The sequence below is a fragment of the Indicator indicator genome, chromosome 11 (genome assembly GCF_027791375.1).
Source record: "Indicator indicator isolate 239-I01 chromosome 11, UM_Iind_1.1, whole genome shotgun sequence".
NCBI lineage: Eukaryota > Metazoa > Chordata > Aves > Piciformes > Indicatoridae > Indicator > Indicator indicator.
This window is the reverse complement of record NC_072020.1, coordinates 21,361,247-21,376,961: the sequence shown is the minus strand read 5'-3', so window position 1 is coordinate 21,376,961 and position 15,715 is coordinate 21,361,247. Positions and strand designations below refer to the sequence as shown.

The 15,715-nt window shown below is 38.4% G+C and overlaps 1 protein-coding gene across 1 annotated transcript in view; it reads left to right on the top strand.

Annotated features, from left to right (window-relative positions):
* Positions 1-1,647: 1,647 nt before the first annotated feature.
* THSD7A (thrombospondin type 1 domain containing 7A) overlaps positions 1,648-15,715 on the top strand; it is a 200,559-nt gene continuing 186,491 nt past the window's right edge. The window contains exon 1 of the mRNA XM_054384872.1: positions 1,648-1,816. Within this exon, the coding sequence (XP_054240847.1) occupies positions 1,657-1,816 (160 nt within the window). The 5' untranslated portion in view covers positions 1,648-1,656. The remainder of the gene's footprint in view (positions 1,817-15,715) is intronic.

Below are 15,715 nucleotides of genomic sequence, written 5' to 3'. Positions count from 1 at the left end.
TAGCCCTTATCAACCTATAATCTCCTGATTGTTGCCTGTTTTTCAACAGCTGAGGAACAGTAATCCACACTTGCTTATCTCTCTTAATCACAGCCTCACGGTGCTAGAGCTCCCTGAGCCTTTAATTCCCTCTTAGAGGCGTAACAGAGTGGAAAGTAAACAAAGATGAATTTGCAACCTTCAACATTGCTAATTTGCTCTGATGTCAGAATATTTAAACAGGCAAGGACTTGGGAATTATTTGATCACTGCTGATTTTAATCTAATGCATGTGAAAAGGCTGAGTCTGGGAAGGTTGTGCAAAATGACAGGCGTCCCAAGAGAGGTTGACTGAAGGTTTCTTCTTTAAACAACAATAGCTCCATCATTTTCAAACTCCAAGTCCTGTGTGTTCCTACTGTGTGTTTTTGTAGCTGTTTGCATTTTTAATGAAACTTTTTGAATCAGTTTTCTTGGAAATTTCTCATTTGCTTCCCAGTTTCTAGGTGTCTGAAACCTGATCTTTAGGCTTGTTACTGCATCTGTTCCCTGGCTAGTGGGTGGGAGAGATAAAGATTCCTATTTAAAAAGCTTTGTCTCTCTCCACATTTTTGTATCATCGTGACAGCCTAATGTATCCTGAACACTTTCATATGTAAAGCTTAGTGTCTGCTTTAGAAATGATTGATAACTTGATCTTCAGAATTACTTCAAATTACACAGTTGACATTTATGCATATACATATGTGTACATACTTGCTGGGTAGGAAAGGATCTTATCTTGTGTTATACGTTTTGTGCACTTCATCTACCCCAGAGGTGATGTGCTTACACATACATACATATTATCATATGCATACATTCATCTCTACTCACAGCAGACAGCTATGTGTTATGGAGATTTGATAAATATGCAAGGCAAGTTAGTGGTGTGGTTTTTTCTTTCTTTTTTTTTTTCTTCATTTTCTTCCATTCCCCTTCATAAGGTTTTAATTGTCTATTTACTGCATGTGTAATCAGATTTTCTTGTTTACAAAATGGTTAATGCAGCATACATATTATCAGGACAAATGTCTGATGCTCTCTTAATTAATATATATCATTCTGGTTATCTCTGTTCTGGCTGTAAGACTTTTGTTTCTGAAGCATGTCTGATGATGATTTCTTTTCTTCTTAGTGTGTATCATTTGGGATATTCCAGGGAGAGACGTGTCTGGGAAGCCAGCCTTTTACAGTCACTCACTGCGTTGAGATTACAGCGCTGAGCTATTTGTGTTTCTCCTCATCCCTGTTTCTCTGTCTCTCACTCTCTCCAGCTGGTGTAAATGACTGCTCCTGCCTCCCAGAGCAAGATAACCTGCTCAGTCAGCTGGAGTCCCCTGCGGACAGCTGTCTCGCTTTTAGCTGATGGAAAACTGCAACTAACCACTGAATGGAAGAGCGTGGAGCAGCAACCACACTAGCAGCAGCCGCCGCTGCAGCAGCAAGAGCGAGCAAGGACTCTATTGTTCCCTGGTGTTAAACAGTTTTTCCTTCTCAACTGCCATGCACAATAGTGGGAGAGAGGTTTCCAGTCCCCTTCTCCCCGTGAAGAAATTCTGAAGAGGGGAATATTATTTGAAGAAGGTTTCGTGGTCGTGCTGTCGGGTTTGGAGGCGGCAGCAGGCTGCTGGAGGCATGGGGCTGAGCGAGGGGAGCGCTCCGCTCTGCCGGGGTCCAGGGGTTTCCACCGTGCCAGCCCGGTGCGCGGGAGTTCTTGTGCTTCTGCTGCTGGCAACCTGGGACGCTCGGGCACAAAGTGAATTTCAAACTTCCTCGGTGTATTTGTGGAAGACCGGTAAGTCAGGATGCTGTGTTAACACACCAGCAGTCTATTTATTTTCGCTTGTAAGCAATAACCTTTTTTTGTTTGCTTTGTGTATGTGAGGAGATGAAGTTAAATCTAAATTACTGATGTTTACTTACAGGATTATAGGAGGGGGAAAAAATAAATAGGTCATCTTCCAGGATTCCATCATCCAAGCAAACATTGCAATTAAAAAATAACTCATTTGTGACTTTGTGACACTGTTACTGGGATCTCTTCTGTATTTTCTGTGTTTTTAAAGGTTTTCAATTTTGTTTAGTAGCTCTGTATTGTATGTAAATAGCAAAGGTCAGGGCTGTCCACAATAGGAGGGAACATTTGTTACAATTGGAGTCAGCAACATTAACAGGGCTCTAAAAATATTGACTTTTCACAAGGAAAGATGTAATTCAGCATGCCTTATCTTTGTGCTCTGTGCTGACATGTAATATATTCAGTGTGGTAATTGATGGGGAGTTGGGTTTGTTAAATTTAGGTTTGTTGCAGAGTATATAGGACACGTGAAAGCTAATGATGGATTAGGTGAAATAATCCAAGTGATGCCAGATCTCATAACCGAAGAGCCAAAGGCAAATAAGCTATGTGGATTCATCACCACACTAGATAGATCATTTCCTCTGCTTTGATACTAATGAGTTACGTGTCTGTTTTAAAGATTGCATAGTCATAACAGTTTTCCAACCTTAAGTTTTCATTGAAAATCAGTGGGTAATTGTCCTGTGTCTAATAATATATTACAGGAATTCAGAACTTTAGCAGTGATGAATATGTACATTTTAATTGTCTAACACAGTTTGAGTTCCTGTGTAAGCAATATCAAAGGCTCCTTTAGGAAATTTAAAAATCTTGAGCCAGGATATATTTCCCATTGGCTTTGTGGCAATTGGCTTCCTTCCTTCTGTGGTGCCAGGAGTAAACTAGTTTTGTTTAAAAACTGCTTTTCCATTAAAGGAAATGCAGCAGTAAGAGTGAGTGCAAATTAATCATTTGTCTGAAAAACAACTTTGAAAAGACAGTTTCTTTCCTGGATGGAGGGCCCCAGCCTTCTGCCACAGAAGCAGATCAATTTACAATTACAGTGATATCCTGAATTTTTTAAGAGGCTCCATCTATCCAGCAGCTCAGGGAGGAGATTAAAAGGAAATTCATTTAAAGAAGAGGACAAGCTTTCCAATAACACTAGAAAGAGAAATCTGAAGAAGGGAAAATCCTTTGCAACTTTCACTTCTGACTGAAACATGATTCACACAATGACATTTGAACCACTGACAAATTCAAACTGCAGATTTCAGTTTAATTACAGATTATTAAATGTTCAGCACACACTTCAAAAAAGTTAAAATACATGCACAGGTTTATTCAAAAGCACAGAAATAGTGTAGCATTTTCATTAAGTGTTTTACATTTTCCCTGAGTTACTAGGCATCAGTAGAATAAACACTCCAGGATTTTATTCTGTGTCTGTTTAACAGATTGTATTTAAAAATGTTAAAATAGTAACACTGGTTGAGAGTAAGAACCACTCTAGTTCACTAATATTTATAAACATGCACTGTCAACTTGCTATGGACTGAATCCTGCTTACTTTGCTTATAGTGCATGTGCTCTGAAGTCATGTCAGTTAAACCATGGAGATGGAAACTGCATTGGCTTTTATTTTCTCCCCCTTCTGGGCTAAGATGGCTCTTAAGAAACTTTTGTTTAGAACAGATGTGATCTAATTAAGTTGCCTGATGAAGAGCTAGTTCTTCCCTTCAGCTTTTCTTCTGTGACCTCTCTCTGTTTTGTCTGCAATAAGGAATAGGAGAAGCATGTTCACTGTACAGTTTTTAATACAATAACATCAGTGAGTGGATGATAACATGATGGAAAACAGGGCAGAGTGGCTGTTTTCAAACAATGAGTGGCAAGATGTGTCAAATAGGGTAGTCCATCTGTATTGGGCTTCTAAGTAAATCTTTGCACTCTTTTTCTTAGCTGTTGATGTGAGTATTGTTGGTCTTCCCTCCCCTCTCTTTGTGGGAGATTCTAGAAGGTGAACTAAGAGAATCACTGGTTAGTGATCTGAAGGGATATCTAGTGTGGGTTGAATGAAGTTCAGCTCAGGTGTCAGAGGGGATGATAAAATTGAATAGTACTGAGTTTATCCAACTCAGGTGGTATTTTGCTTTTCCTTCTGTGAAGGAAACAGGTGAGGGGAATGTGTGGGTAAGACTATATCTAGGAAATCAGCTTGATTATTTGCCTATTGGGACCTGTTACATGCTAATTTTTTATTGAATTCAGTTTGAAGTCACCTTTTGTAAGTGACTTGCATATGTCTCATTTTTATTTTTAAAGATTTTTGGAAATAATGTCTCAGATGTATGCTATTCCACAGCTTCTGTACTGATTTACTGCATTGTATTTTCTTAAGAATGTCCTTGATAGTGGTCAGTAAGGCTTATGAGATTTGAGTTGAGGCATTCTTTCTCCTACACAATAACAACTGTGATATCTGTTAGAGTTTCCTTACACTCTTAACTTAGAGATTGTGTTTTGCTTTATGGGGTTAATTTGTTTGTTTGTCTAGGGAGTGGGACAGGAACATTCTTCTAATTCAAATTTCAACTGTTTACTTATGAAAACCTTTCAGTGGTCAGGACTGTTCCTGTATATTTGGGTCACAGCAACCCCATCATAAGCTACAGACTTGGAGTTGTGTGGTTGGAAAGCTGCGATTTGAAGAGGTTACTGGTTGACAGCTGACTGAATATGATTCAGCCATGTGTCCAGGTGGCCAGGAAAGCCAGGAGCATCCTGGCTTGTATTATAAACACTGTGGCTAGCAGAAACAGGGCAGTGATCCTCTCCCTGTACTCAGCACTGGTGAGGCCACACCTCAAGTACTGTGTCATTTCTGGGCTCCTCACTATAGGAAGGATATTGAAGTGCTGGAGCATGTCCAGAGAAGGGCAGCGAGGCTGGTGAAGGACCTGGAGCCACATGACTTATGAGGAGCATTTGAGGGAGTTCAGTCCAGAGAAGAGGAGGCTGAGAGAAGTCCTCATTACTCTCTACAGCTACCTGAAGTGAGGTTGGAGCGAGGAAGGGGCAGCCTCTTCTCCTTGATGACAGCCAACAGGGCTAGAGAAAATGGTTACAAGCTGCAGGGGAGGTTCAGGCTGAAGAAATATTAGGAAATATTTCTTCACTGAAAGGGTTCTCAAATACTGGAATGGTCTGCCCAGGGCAGTGGTGGAGTCACCATGCATGGGGTGTGGTCCTGGAGTTTAGGGACATGGTTTATGTTGACCCTTCAGGCCTGGGTTGAAAGTTGAACTGGATGTTGTTTAAGGTATCTTCCAACCAGATTATTTTGTGATTCTGTGATTGACATCCTCCTGTTTATTACCATAAAAATCAGAAGTGTGTGTAATACTCAAGTTAACCATTTGGGAATCCCTTCTAATCTCTACCATCTTCTGATATGGAAGCTATCACTAAGTGGTTTCTACTTTGGCTTTGAAGCTTTGGCTTCTGAAACTTTTTTAATCTCTTGTGAGAACGGATATTTGCTGCAGGAATCACGGTGTGCTTCATGGATCTTCAGTGTTTTGAATGGCATTTAGATGAACGTTGTTGATCATAGTTACTAGACTTTAAATGAGGTTTCTTGCCAAAACATGCCATGCCATGCAGATCTGGTGTATGCATTTTGTTTCAGACAACAACTGGTTCATTTTGTGTGGTGATGGGGAAAGCCATCTCATTAACTTAAATTAAAGCAAATTCTCCCTCTGTATGGAATACCTGCTTCTTCATGGCAGGGTCACGAAACAGCTAGATTCCCACAGCTGAGTCATGGTGTCTATCTGTCTGCTTGAGCATTTGAGGTGTAAGAACATTTTTTAGCAACTCATAGAATAGAAATTGTGGCACTAGTGAGTGATGATTCACTCTGCTGCTGTGAGGTGGATGCACACTGCTAAGTGCTGGACTTTGGAAGTTGAAGGAATTCTCGAGTGACCTATTTTGTCCATCGGTAATTGACCTTCTCTGGGTTTACTGGTTTCATTTGCAATGAATAGTTGCTTGATTCAGGTTCTACACTTCTACAGTGAACTTCCATGAGTTCCTGAAACGCTTTGAAGATTGTACCTTAATTATTATGAAGCCTTATTGAATTGATTTTATATATACACCAACCCCCACCTAAATCTGTGTGTCACAATGCAATAGAAACCTGCTTGTGTTAACTTTGTTAAATGTTATTGTCAAATTTACTTTTAAAAATAAACTTTCATATTCAGGAACAGTTTATAATCTTGTTTATACTGCCCACCATAGGCTAAGATTTTGATTTATCCAAGCTTTGTAGTGAAAATTGTGAGGAATGCTGATTCCCACACAGACTGCCACACAGTTGTCACTTTTCCAAAAGAAGATAACATGTTTTTCCTGGTCTGTCATTCCATGATGCAGGCTATATATACACCATTTCTAAACACAACTAAGTGTAGGCACTTCTTGCCAGAGCAGAACTCTTCTACTTCTTTCTACCCTGTGCTTCATTCGTTTTCATTAAATCAACCCACACAGTGATCTGTGATGTGCTGTCAGTGTTGGATGTAATGCCTGCCTACAGTTACTAATATAATTACTGAAGAGCTGCACAGAATCAGTAAGGTTCAATCACAGTGTAAAATTGTTTCTTTTGACAGTTGGAAGTAATGCATGTTATACTCTTGAAGTGGAAGATGCAGCACTGGATTGGTATCTCTGGAACAAAAAAGTCAGAAGCAAAAATCAGAGAGGCAGGGCTTTTGCCATCATTATCTGCCGTAAAGCCTATTGATCACATCTCAGTATAAATCAGTACAGCTCTGCTGAATTATTGGAGATGTCTGCAATTGTGTGGTATCAAGGCTTGGTCTTCTATATAACGATTGCAGTTGGATGTTTTCTCCTTTTTAACAAAGGTAGAACTCAAAATAGACTTTCTGTAGGTAACAGTCCCTTTTTTTAATGAAAAGAAAGAGATCTTTGTTTCTTGGAGGGGACACTTCAGCAGCTATATTTTTATGCTTATGATATCTCTCACTATGTAAGAATTGGTCCTTGAACAATAACTTGCTCGGTGTTTGAGACAGTGAATGGTTAGAGGAAAGTTCGTAATATGGGTGTAGAAGATCACATGTATGCTTGGGATAGTGGAGGCTCTGAGTGAAATAAGTATGCCAAGTGGTTTTCAGCTGAACCAGCAGGGTGTTGCAAGCTCTGCAGCCCAAGAGTCCAAGAGCTCCCCTTAACTTCTTTCTGAGCTTTTCAGGCAGCAGCATCTGTATGTGATTTTTTTTTTTTTTCCCTTGTTCCATTGCCTTGGGAATAGGACTGTACAAGAGCCTCTTACATCATCTGAAGAGCCTATAAACAAATACTTTTGCTGTTTCAAGATGTTACTGTGAGGTCTTGTAACCAAAATACCATCTTCACTGCTTGAACCTGAGTCTCAACCCCTGATTTGTAAACTCTTGGTTTCTCACTTAACACATGAAGTAGAACAAGCACAACTTCTCTATCATAACATCCTTGTCACATTTCACATTTTTTATGTGTTCCAGGGGACAAATCTATTTCAAAAAGTTTGGTGCCACAAATGGAAGTAGTGAGAAAGAAAGGTTTATCATTTTGTCTAAAATTCTGCTTTTAGCACCCTTGGTGGCTAACAAACATAAAATCACTGAACAAATATTTTATTTTCTCTATATATGCCTATAGGTCCATCCTTATTCTTACAGGACTATGTGTTCCTGTCTCATATTAATGCCTGAGGAGGGCAAAGATACTTAGTATTGACAGTCCAGCAGGCATCTCAAAATGTGCCTAAATACACGCTGACAGGAGTGTTCATGGGGGAAGAGGGAGAGAGAAAAGTAACCAGCTCTCTGATTAAAGCACTTACCTTTCAAGGGTTCTGGCAGCTTATTTGTTGAAGCTGTTCCATTGTATAGCAGAAAATTCCCTGTTTCAGTATTTGCTCTGGTTTTGGGGGAGAAAAAAAAAGAATTTTGGCAGTAATCACAACTTGAGAATGGAGACAGATAAGCCTGTGTCAGTAAACAGAGAACTCCGATTGAAAAGAGATTATGAAGAAATGATCTGAAGAGGCGGATTAGATGTGGAGACCTAGGGAAAATGCTAAATGAGAAAAGATGTTTTAACTTGAGGCCTGACTGTCAGGAAGGGAATTCGCACATGACGATGGAAGAGGGCAATGAGGACCTCTTCAAAGGGAAACCAGAGCTCTAGGTGTGGTGTGGTGAACTTGAGTTGCTACCTACACATCCTTTAGAAGGGAGAATGAGAGGCCAAGATTTTTCAATTGTCAGTGAAAAAGGTGTTTTTTTGGGATCTTTTTGATTCTCAGGTCTTCAGTTACAGAATAAGATAAAAGGAATGGTAATAAAAGCTGCATTTCATCAGCATTTCATAGAATAAAAATTATTCGAGCAAATATACTGAAGACGCCTTATTGTTAGCTGATTGATTTAAAATATAAATGATCCTCCAGGACTGAATGTGGTTAAGTGTTGGTTACATACACCCTGGAAAAATTCATATTAATCACAGTTAGAATTTATCAATTCTGTTGCATTCTGTAGTGTGCATCTAAGCAACCACAGTTTGTTTTCTGTCTCCCAGTTAAATGCGTCTTTTATATGGTCAAATGAGTCTTGCCCATCTGCAACCTGAATAAGGAAATACTCATTTTCGTTAGGCATATTCATCACTCTTGCTCTCTGCCCTCATTTATAAAACATCCATTCAGATTTTTTTATTCAACAGAAATTGTGCAAGGCAAGTATTAAGTCTTTGATTAATACAAAAGGTTTTTAATGCAGCCTGACAACAAAACATTTGGCAGAGATACAGGAAATGGTTAGTTTAAGGAAATTATTTATAAATGCGTTTTAGTAATCTGTCCTTATTTAACCAAATCAGAGTAAATACTGAAATGTTTGTTGAAAAAAATTGTGCTGCTGAAGTTTTGGGGGGTTTGTTTGTTCTGTTTTGTTTTCCTCCTGCAGTTACTTTGCCATATCTGAAATAGGAAAACAGGAAAAAAGTGTGGCTGATATAAGCCACACTTGGTTAATATAACCAAGTAATATACTCTGGGCTAATGGTTGACTTCACTTGCATGACAGCACTTTGAAGCTGTCAGAGAAGTGGAAAACGGTAGTTATCATCTTGTACTGGTGTCTGAGAATGTCTGGATTGTTTTTAGCAAGTGCCCTGGCGTGCTTATGCTAACTGGATCAGCTGAATCCCTCAGCTTACAAGGATGCTGAAGGAAGAGAGTACCTCAAAAGTTACAGGATGTTTTATTCTGTAGGCTGATTGCTCCAGCGTTGGATTGATTCAGTTCATTAAAATCTTATAAACCAGGATTTAACTTCACAGTGCTCAACTCCACTTGATGTTGCTATTTTCTTTTATCTTGCTCATCTGTTCAGTTGTTCAGAGGTCAGCAGTGCGTGTCTCTTACCATAATAACTCCAGATTTAATAGAAAGTCCAATACCCATAATACAAAGGCTGGCATACTCAAAACAAGTGGTAATTGATTTTTTTTCCTTTTTTTTGGATAAAATTAGCCATGGCAAAAATTACATTGCACATTCAACTACTTATTGTAGCTGAGAAAGTAATTTTTGGGGTTTAAACAATCCTTATATTTATTGTGGTTACCGAAGGTCCTTTCCTGCATTCACAACTGTCTTCATGGTATATGTCTGTCTTGTCTTATATTCTTCTGTGTTCTGTTTTCTTTCCACAAACATGTGTTCTCCATGTAATGGGGCTGGGAGGTCCATTTCTGGATGTATATCCAGTCAAAATTTTTTGTTTGTTTTTCAGCTTCATTTGTCTAAGAAAGAGGAAAAGTGGTAGATTGCTTAGGTGGGTAAAGGTATCGTGAAATTCAGACTTTCAGAAGTTGAAAATCCAGTTGTTTTGTGTGGAGCCTCAGAGGAGGCAATGGTCTGGGAGAGCCTATAGTTGGAGACAGCAGTAGCATTGACTTGAATTATGTTTGTGGATTTATTCTGTCTAGTGAGGCAGAAAAATAATAAATACTGAGTTACTAAAATAGTGGAAGAATTGGATGAAAGAAACATATCCATAAACTCAACAAAATTTCTGACAAATAATGTTTTTCAAATTTACCACAATTAATTGTATTGGATATTAAATCTAAGACATAGAATGGCTTAGGTTGGAAGGCACCTCAGAGATCATCTACTCCAACTTCCCCACCATGAGCAGGGATGCCTCATAACTAGAGTTGGCTGCTCGAGGTCTTATCCAGCCTGGCCTTGAACACCCACAGGGAGGAGGCATCCACAACCTCCTTGGGCAACCTATTGCAGAATCTTACCACCCTTGTGCTAAAGAACATCTTTCTAACATCCAGTCTAAACCGACTCTCCCTCAGATTAAAACCATTCCCACTTGTCCTATTGCTAGACACCTTTATGAAAAGACCCTCTCCAGCCTTCCTGTAGGATCCCTTCAGGTATTGGAAGGCAGCTATGTGGTTTCCCCTGGAGTCTTATCTTCTGTGGGCTGAAGAACCCCAGATCCCTCAACCTGTCCTTGTAGCAGAGGTGTTTCAGCTCTTGGAGCATCTTTGTGGCTTTCCTCTGCACTTGGGCCAACATCTCTGTACCCTTATTATGATGGAGACACAGAAGTGGAAGCAGTAATCAAGATGGGGGGGGTGTCACCACCAGTCAAAACAAAGTTGATGTAAGAGGTTTTGCTGCCACTAGCAGAAATTAATCTCCCCCAGAAATCCCATTTTCTACCACTTCCATATGAATGCTGCAGAGTCTTACACATACCAGGGATTGCACAGAAAACACGCAAGACATCTATTGTAGCAATCGGCACATTCCCAGCATCAATTAGCACCATGCATTTTGGTGTGGCTGGCATTCCTGAAAGTTGTCAGTAGATCACAGTAGCTGTTGTTTTTGGATTCACTTTCTGTATTTTGTGAGTGTTGCCAAGATTGTTTTGGTGGGTTTATGTCTGTGGGATAAGGAAGGAAAATCATAGAATGCATCGAGTTGGAAGCAACCCTCGAAGGTCATCTGGTCCAGTCCCCGCTGCGGTGAGCAGGGACACCTCCCCCTAGATCAGGTTGCTCAGTTATTTGTTGCAAGTGTGTTTGAATGGCTTGAGAGGAGTGGCAATAGATACAGCCATTGCTGACTGGCCGGAGTGGAGGTTTCTTGTGTGGTCCCTACTGAATGGAGTTGCTGGAAACACAGGAAGCTTTTGAACATCCTGATACTGAGAAGGGTTTTCCATAGGTATTTTGAGATAGAGAATGAAAAAGAACTGTTTCATGCAGACTGTATTGCATAAAGTGAGTTTGAGGGTATTAATTGTTGGAAATGGTTTCTGATGTAATGAGACAAAATGTTTTAAAGATTGATGTGATGACATCTGCTAATCCAGTGAGAAATTTCTTAATGAGAGTTGTTGCTACTTTCTACCTCCTGTATTATGCAAAATGAGATGTTTATATTAGTGAGCAATAATATACCTCTCCTTATGTGTGCTGGGGAATAGCTGTTTTACTGTTAAGCTGTTAGAGAAAAAAAGAACAGAACAGAGATTGTTTCATAATGACTTGTGTTTGTACAGTGCCTAGCACAACTAACCGAATGCTCTTCGGTTGCTGGTGTTCCTGGTGTGGTGCTGGTGCACCACAGCTTTATACAAAGTCACATAATTAAGACTTTATCGATAAAGATGCTGCTTACAAAGATATGAAAATATTAATGTTTAAAAGGCTATTCAAATAATTTCAAGTGCCGAAAACAGTTAAAATTGTTGGTATTAAGATGCATTACTGGAGGATAATCATGGAGAAAATTATTTTCATAGGAAGAGAGTGTTCTCCAAAAAATTGGGAGTGGGGTTGTTTGTGTTCCATGATGCATGGTTGGGAGAAAATGTCTTCAGTAGTAAAAGGAAGGCTTTTGAATGTTATTTAGCATTTCCACATTCACAGGTTTGACAGTCATCCCTTCTTTTCTTTGCACATAGCAAAATTCTGGTTTTGAATTTGAGAAGAACATACTTGATTAGCCTAAAAAAAAAATCACCTGTGTTATGCAAAGTTTTGTTTGTTTTGTGGTCTCCTGCTGGTGAACGAGTGTTCATTGTGACATTTTTTGTCCCATTTTATGCTGCTTTACTTGGTTTGCTTGTGATTTTTGGTCAAAATAATGCTCAGATTAGGGAAAGAGGTGGGGGAAGAGGATAATAGCTATCACAGTAACAATTAAGACTCGTACACATCTTGCAATAGGGAAAAAATAATAAAAAGCCACTATAAGCTGCTGATCTTGAGTCCATTGCTGATCTCAGCAATGCAAGTGGTTTGCAGTGGTAACATTGGGAATATCTTTCCTCTTCTGTAAAGTGACATTTATATGAGTGTAGTTTCATGCAGATCTCTTTGCAAAAACAAAACAGAAGAAACTTTGAGACTTGTGATTTTGGGTGTAGTTACAATACAGTTCCCAAGAAACCAAAGCTTTAATACGCTTGTAGCACTTGGCCATATGCAAGCAAAACTGGCTGTAATAGAAGAGGTTAGGATATTTGGGAAACAGGAAAAAATAAATTAACATGAGTGGAGTATACAAACATGAAAAGCATGGGGCAAGCAACTAGGAGCTATTTTCTGTTGAATATTTATAACAGTTTATGAGATTGCTTTCTTCTCTGAGCCTCCTGCGTGTTTCAGTTGTTACATTGATGGAAATATTCTTAACTAATGTGAGTTTTCTAATGAATCTTTCTGGAAGTTGTTTTTGTACAACATTTCCAGGAATACATATACCTGTGTGGTTATGGTTGAATGTGTGTTATGTATGTGATGGTCTTAAAATACACTGAACAATGTTGTACAGTTCAAATGACACTACCTTAAAAAACAGTAGGTTACTGATGTCTCAGTGCTTGACTAAAACAGTAGCACAGTTTGTATTTGTGGTAACATCTAAGAACAGAAGTGTATTTTTTTTTTTTATATATATATACATCACTAAGTTTCAGAAATTCCAACTTCAATGCTGCTGCTTGGCTTGCAGTTTCTAAGAGTCATACTTCGAAGGCTGTCATTGTAAACAAATTTTTTGTTTGTTTGTTTTTTGTAACTCTAAATACAATTCACAATCAGCATGGATTTTTGAATAACAGTGCTGGAAAGAGCAACTGATTGGTGTAAGACATGTGTGGTGCCATGCAGGAGATAATGAAAGGAAGAGCCAAGTGATAAAGTGACTGAGCATGCAAGGAATATTTGTAGTCTTTAACTTGACATGGATGAATGGCTTGTGGCTCTCCATATTTCAGCTTGATGCATGAATGTCAACACCTTGGGAATTGTTTGGGTGCCTGAACCATAAAGCCAGAAAATTCACGTTATCTTCTCTGTACTGTGCTTCATGTCTTTGTAGGGAGATGCAGGAGAAGTCTGTAGGCTGTGCTGCATGAAAGTCAGTTCTCTGAAGCTCTGTGAAGTGCATACTGTGATATATTTCTATGAGTGACTTACATATTTGCTACTGATTAAATATTTCATTTTTCCTTCAGTGCTTAATATACTTTAAAAGCTTTATAGAATAAATCAAGATGAGTATATGTGCTGATTATAATTGAGTCCTGGTTCTTTAGTCATAGTACAGATTGAAGCTATTTTATCAGATGAACTACCAGTTACATGTGATGAAAGTAAATCTAAATTTATTATTTTTGTAATATAGATATAAGACAACTTGGTTTTTGAGATAAGAAAGACAAAGATGGTGCCAATTGTGCAAAAAGTTCATTTTATTGCTCTGAGTAATCCCTTGCCTTCCAAATACTGCGTTTTCCAGGCTGCATGCTTCATAGTTTCTCCTGAACCACTGCTTAGTTTCCCGTAGCACAGAAGGAATAGATGGATCAAGGTCCAAAACCAAGAACTAAAATTTGCTAGTAAATATTTTACCTTTTGGATGCAGAACTAGATTTTCCAAAACAGGTATGTTTTTCTGAAACCTCACCTGTAAAGGCACAGTACTAATTAGAAGTGAAGTAACTAAAATTTATTGCTATGCAAACAGAGAAAAAGACTCAAAAGGGCAAAATCTGCTGCTTATTTAACATCTTCATCACTCTCATTTAAGAAATAGAATGTCTCTTCATATCGATGAGTAATCATTCATATTACTCAACTAGAAACAAATGAGACTCTGAACCTGTGTCTCAGAGTAAGTGATGTGCTGTTAACTGTTCATACATAGGTGCTGGTTTGGGTGTAAGCTGTTGTAAGAAAGGTGATAGATACTTTAGAACCAGATTAACTTCTCTCTTCAGAATTAATAAACTTGCTGTTTTAGTAAAGTGAAGGCAATCTTTAATATATGCCCATACCTTTCTAAATACGTTGTTTTCTCAGCACTGAATCCAGAAAACTTTATCATCATCATTATCATTATTAATAATAGTATGAATGGAATCCAGTCTGTATAGAATCCCCTAAGAGCATTGAGTGTTACTCCAAGGGCCAGGAATTCATTAACAAAACATGGCTTTAAGGAGAACTTGAGATGAAGAAAAGGGGCAAGTTAATTAAAGATAAAATATTAACAGGAAGAGGGAAAAAAAACAGTTTTCAGTCTTGTGATGCCTGTATTAGTTGCTAATACCATTCAGTGTTGTAATTTCTTTTCAATTTAAGAAAGGCATTCATCACCTTTTATGTAAATGCTGCCAGGGAAAGTTGTTTTGGAAAGCAAAGACAAAATATATTAAGAAGCCATAAAACAGACACTCTGTGTTCTATGTAACAAATCAGATAAAAAGTTGTAACAAGTTCATATATTATAATTGCAAGTATTTAAGGAGAAACAAGTTATCAATAGTTAAGGCTTACTAAATCTTCAGAATGTTAATGAAGTAGTTTGGCCTAGATAGTGAAAACGAATTGGTGAATATCACATCCGGAGAAAGAAACCCCACAACTTGAACATAAAAATTGGACATCAAAGAACATCAAAGATAGCATGATCATTAAAAAACAAACAAAAACCCCCAAACCAACCAACCAACAAACAAACAAAAGCAACAACCCCCCCAAAAAAACCCTTTTGTGGTCTATCACATCACATGGGTCTGGAGCTGACAGAGAGTTCATCTAATTTGCTGCAGTTGGTTATAAACAAGGAGTCCATTTGAAGTAGTAGTATTGCTTTTTGTCTTGAATCTTTAAAGTAAAGATGAAGAAGGTTCCCTGAAGATAGAAACTCATTAGGAAAGCCAAGGGCTTTTTGGAGAAGAAGTTCTGTTCAGGGTGTTTTTTTGTTCCCCGTTTTGTATGTTTCAGAGCATGCTGCAGTTTCTAATGAAAAAATAATGCAGTTCATTAATCTGGAAAAAACTTCTGAAAGTAGCTATGTTCTCAGAGTATTCTGGGAATTAGTTTGAACATAATTGGTTGGATGTCAATATTAAAAAGCACTCTAATGAAAAAGGAAAACTGTGATCGTTTGCTGCTTCTGATGAAAAAATTAATGAGGCCCAGTAATTATCCCTTCTCCTTTTTTCTCAATCTGCTCTGTCTTTCCTAAACTCTGTATATTGTAAATATTTTAAGCAGTAGGATTTCTACCACCGTAATTGAAAGTCTGTGCTGTTGTCTCTGTCACACTATTTTATAGCTGCTTTGCCTTTTTCTGTTACCCTTTTTCACTTCATGACTAGATTACTCAAGGAGAGTATTTGTCAGTTGTCATGCCCCTCAGCTATCACTTAGCTGAGC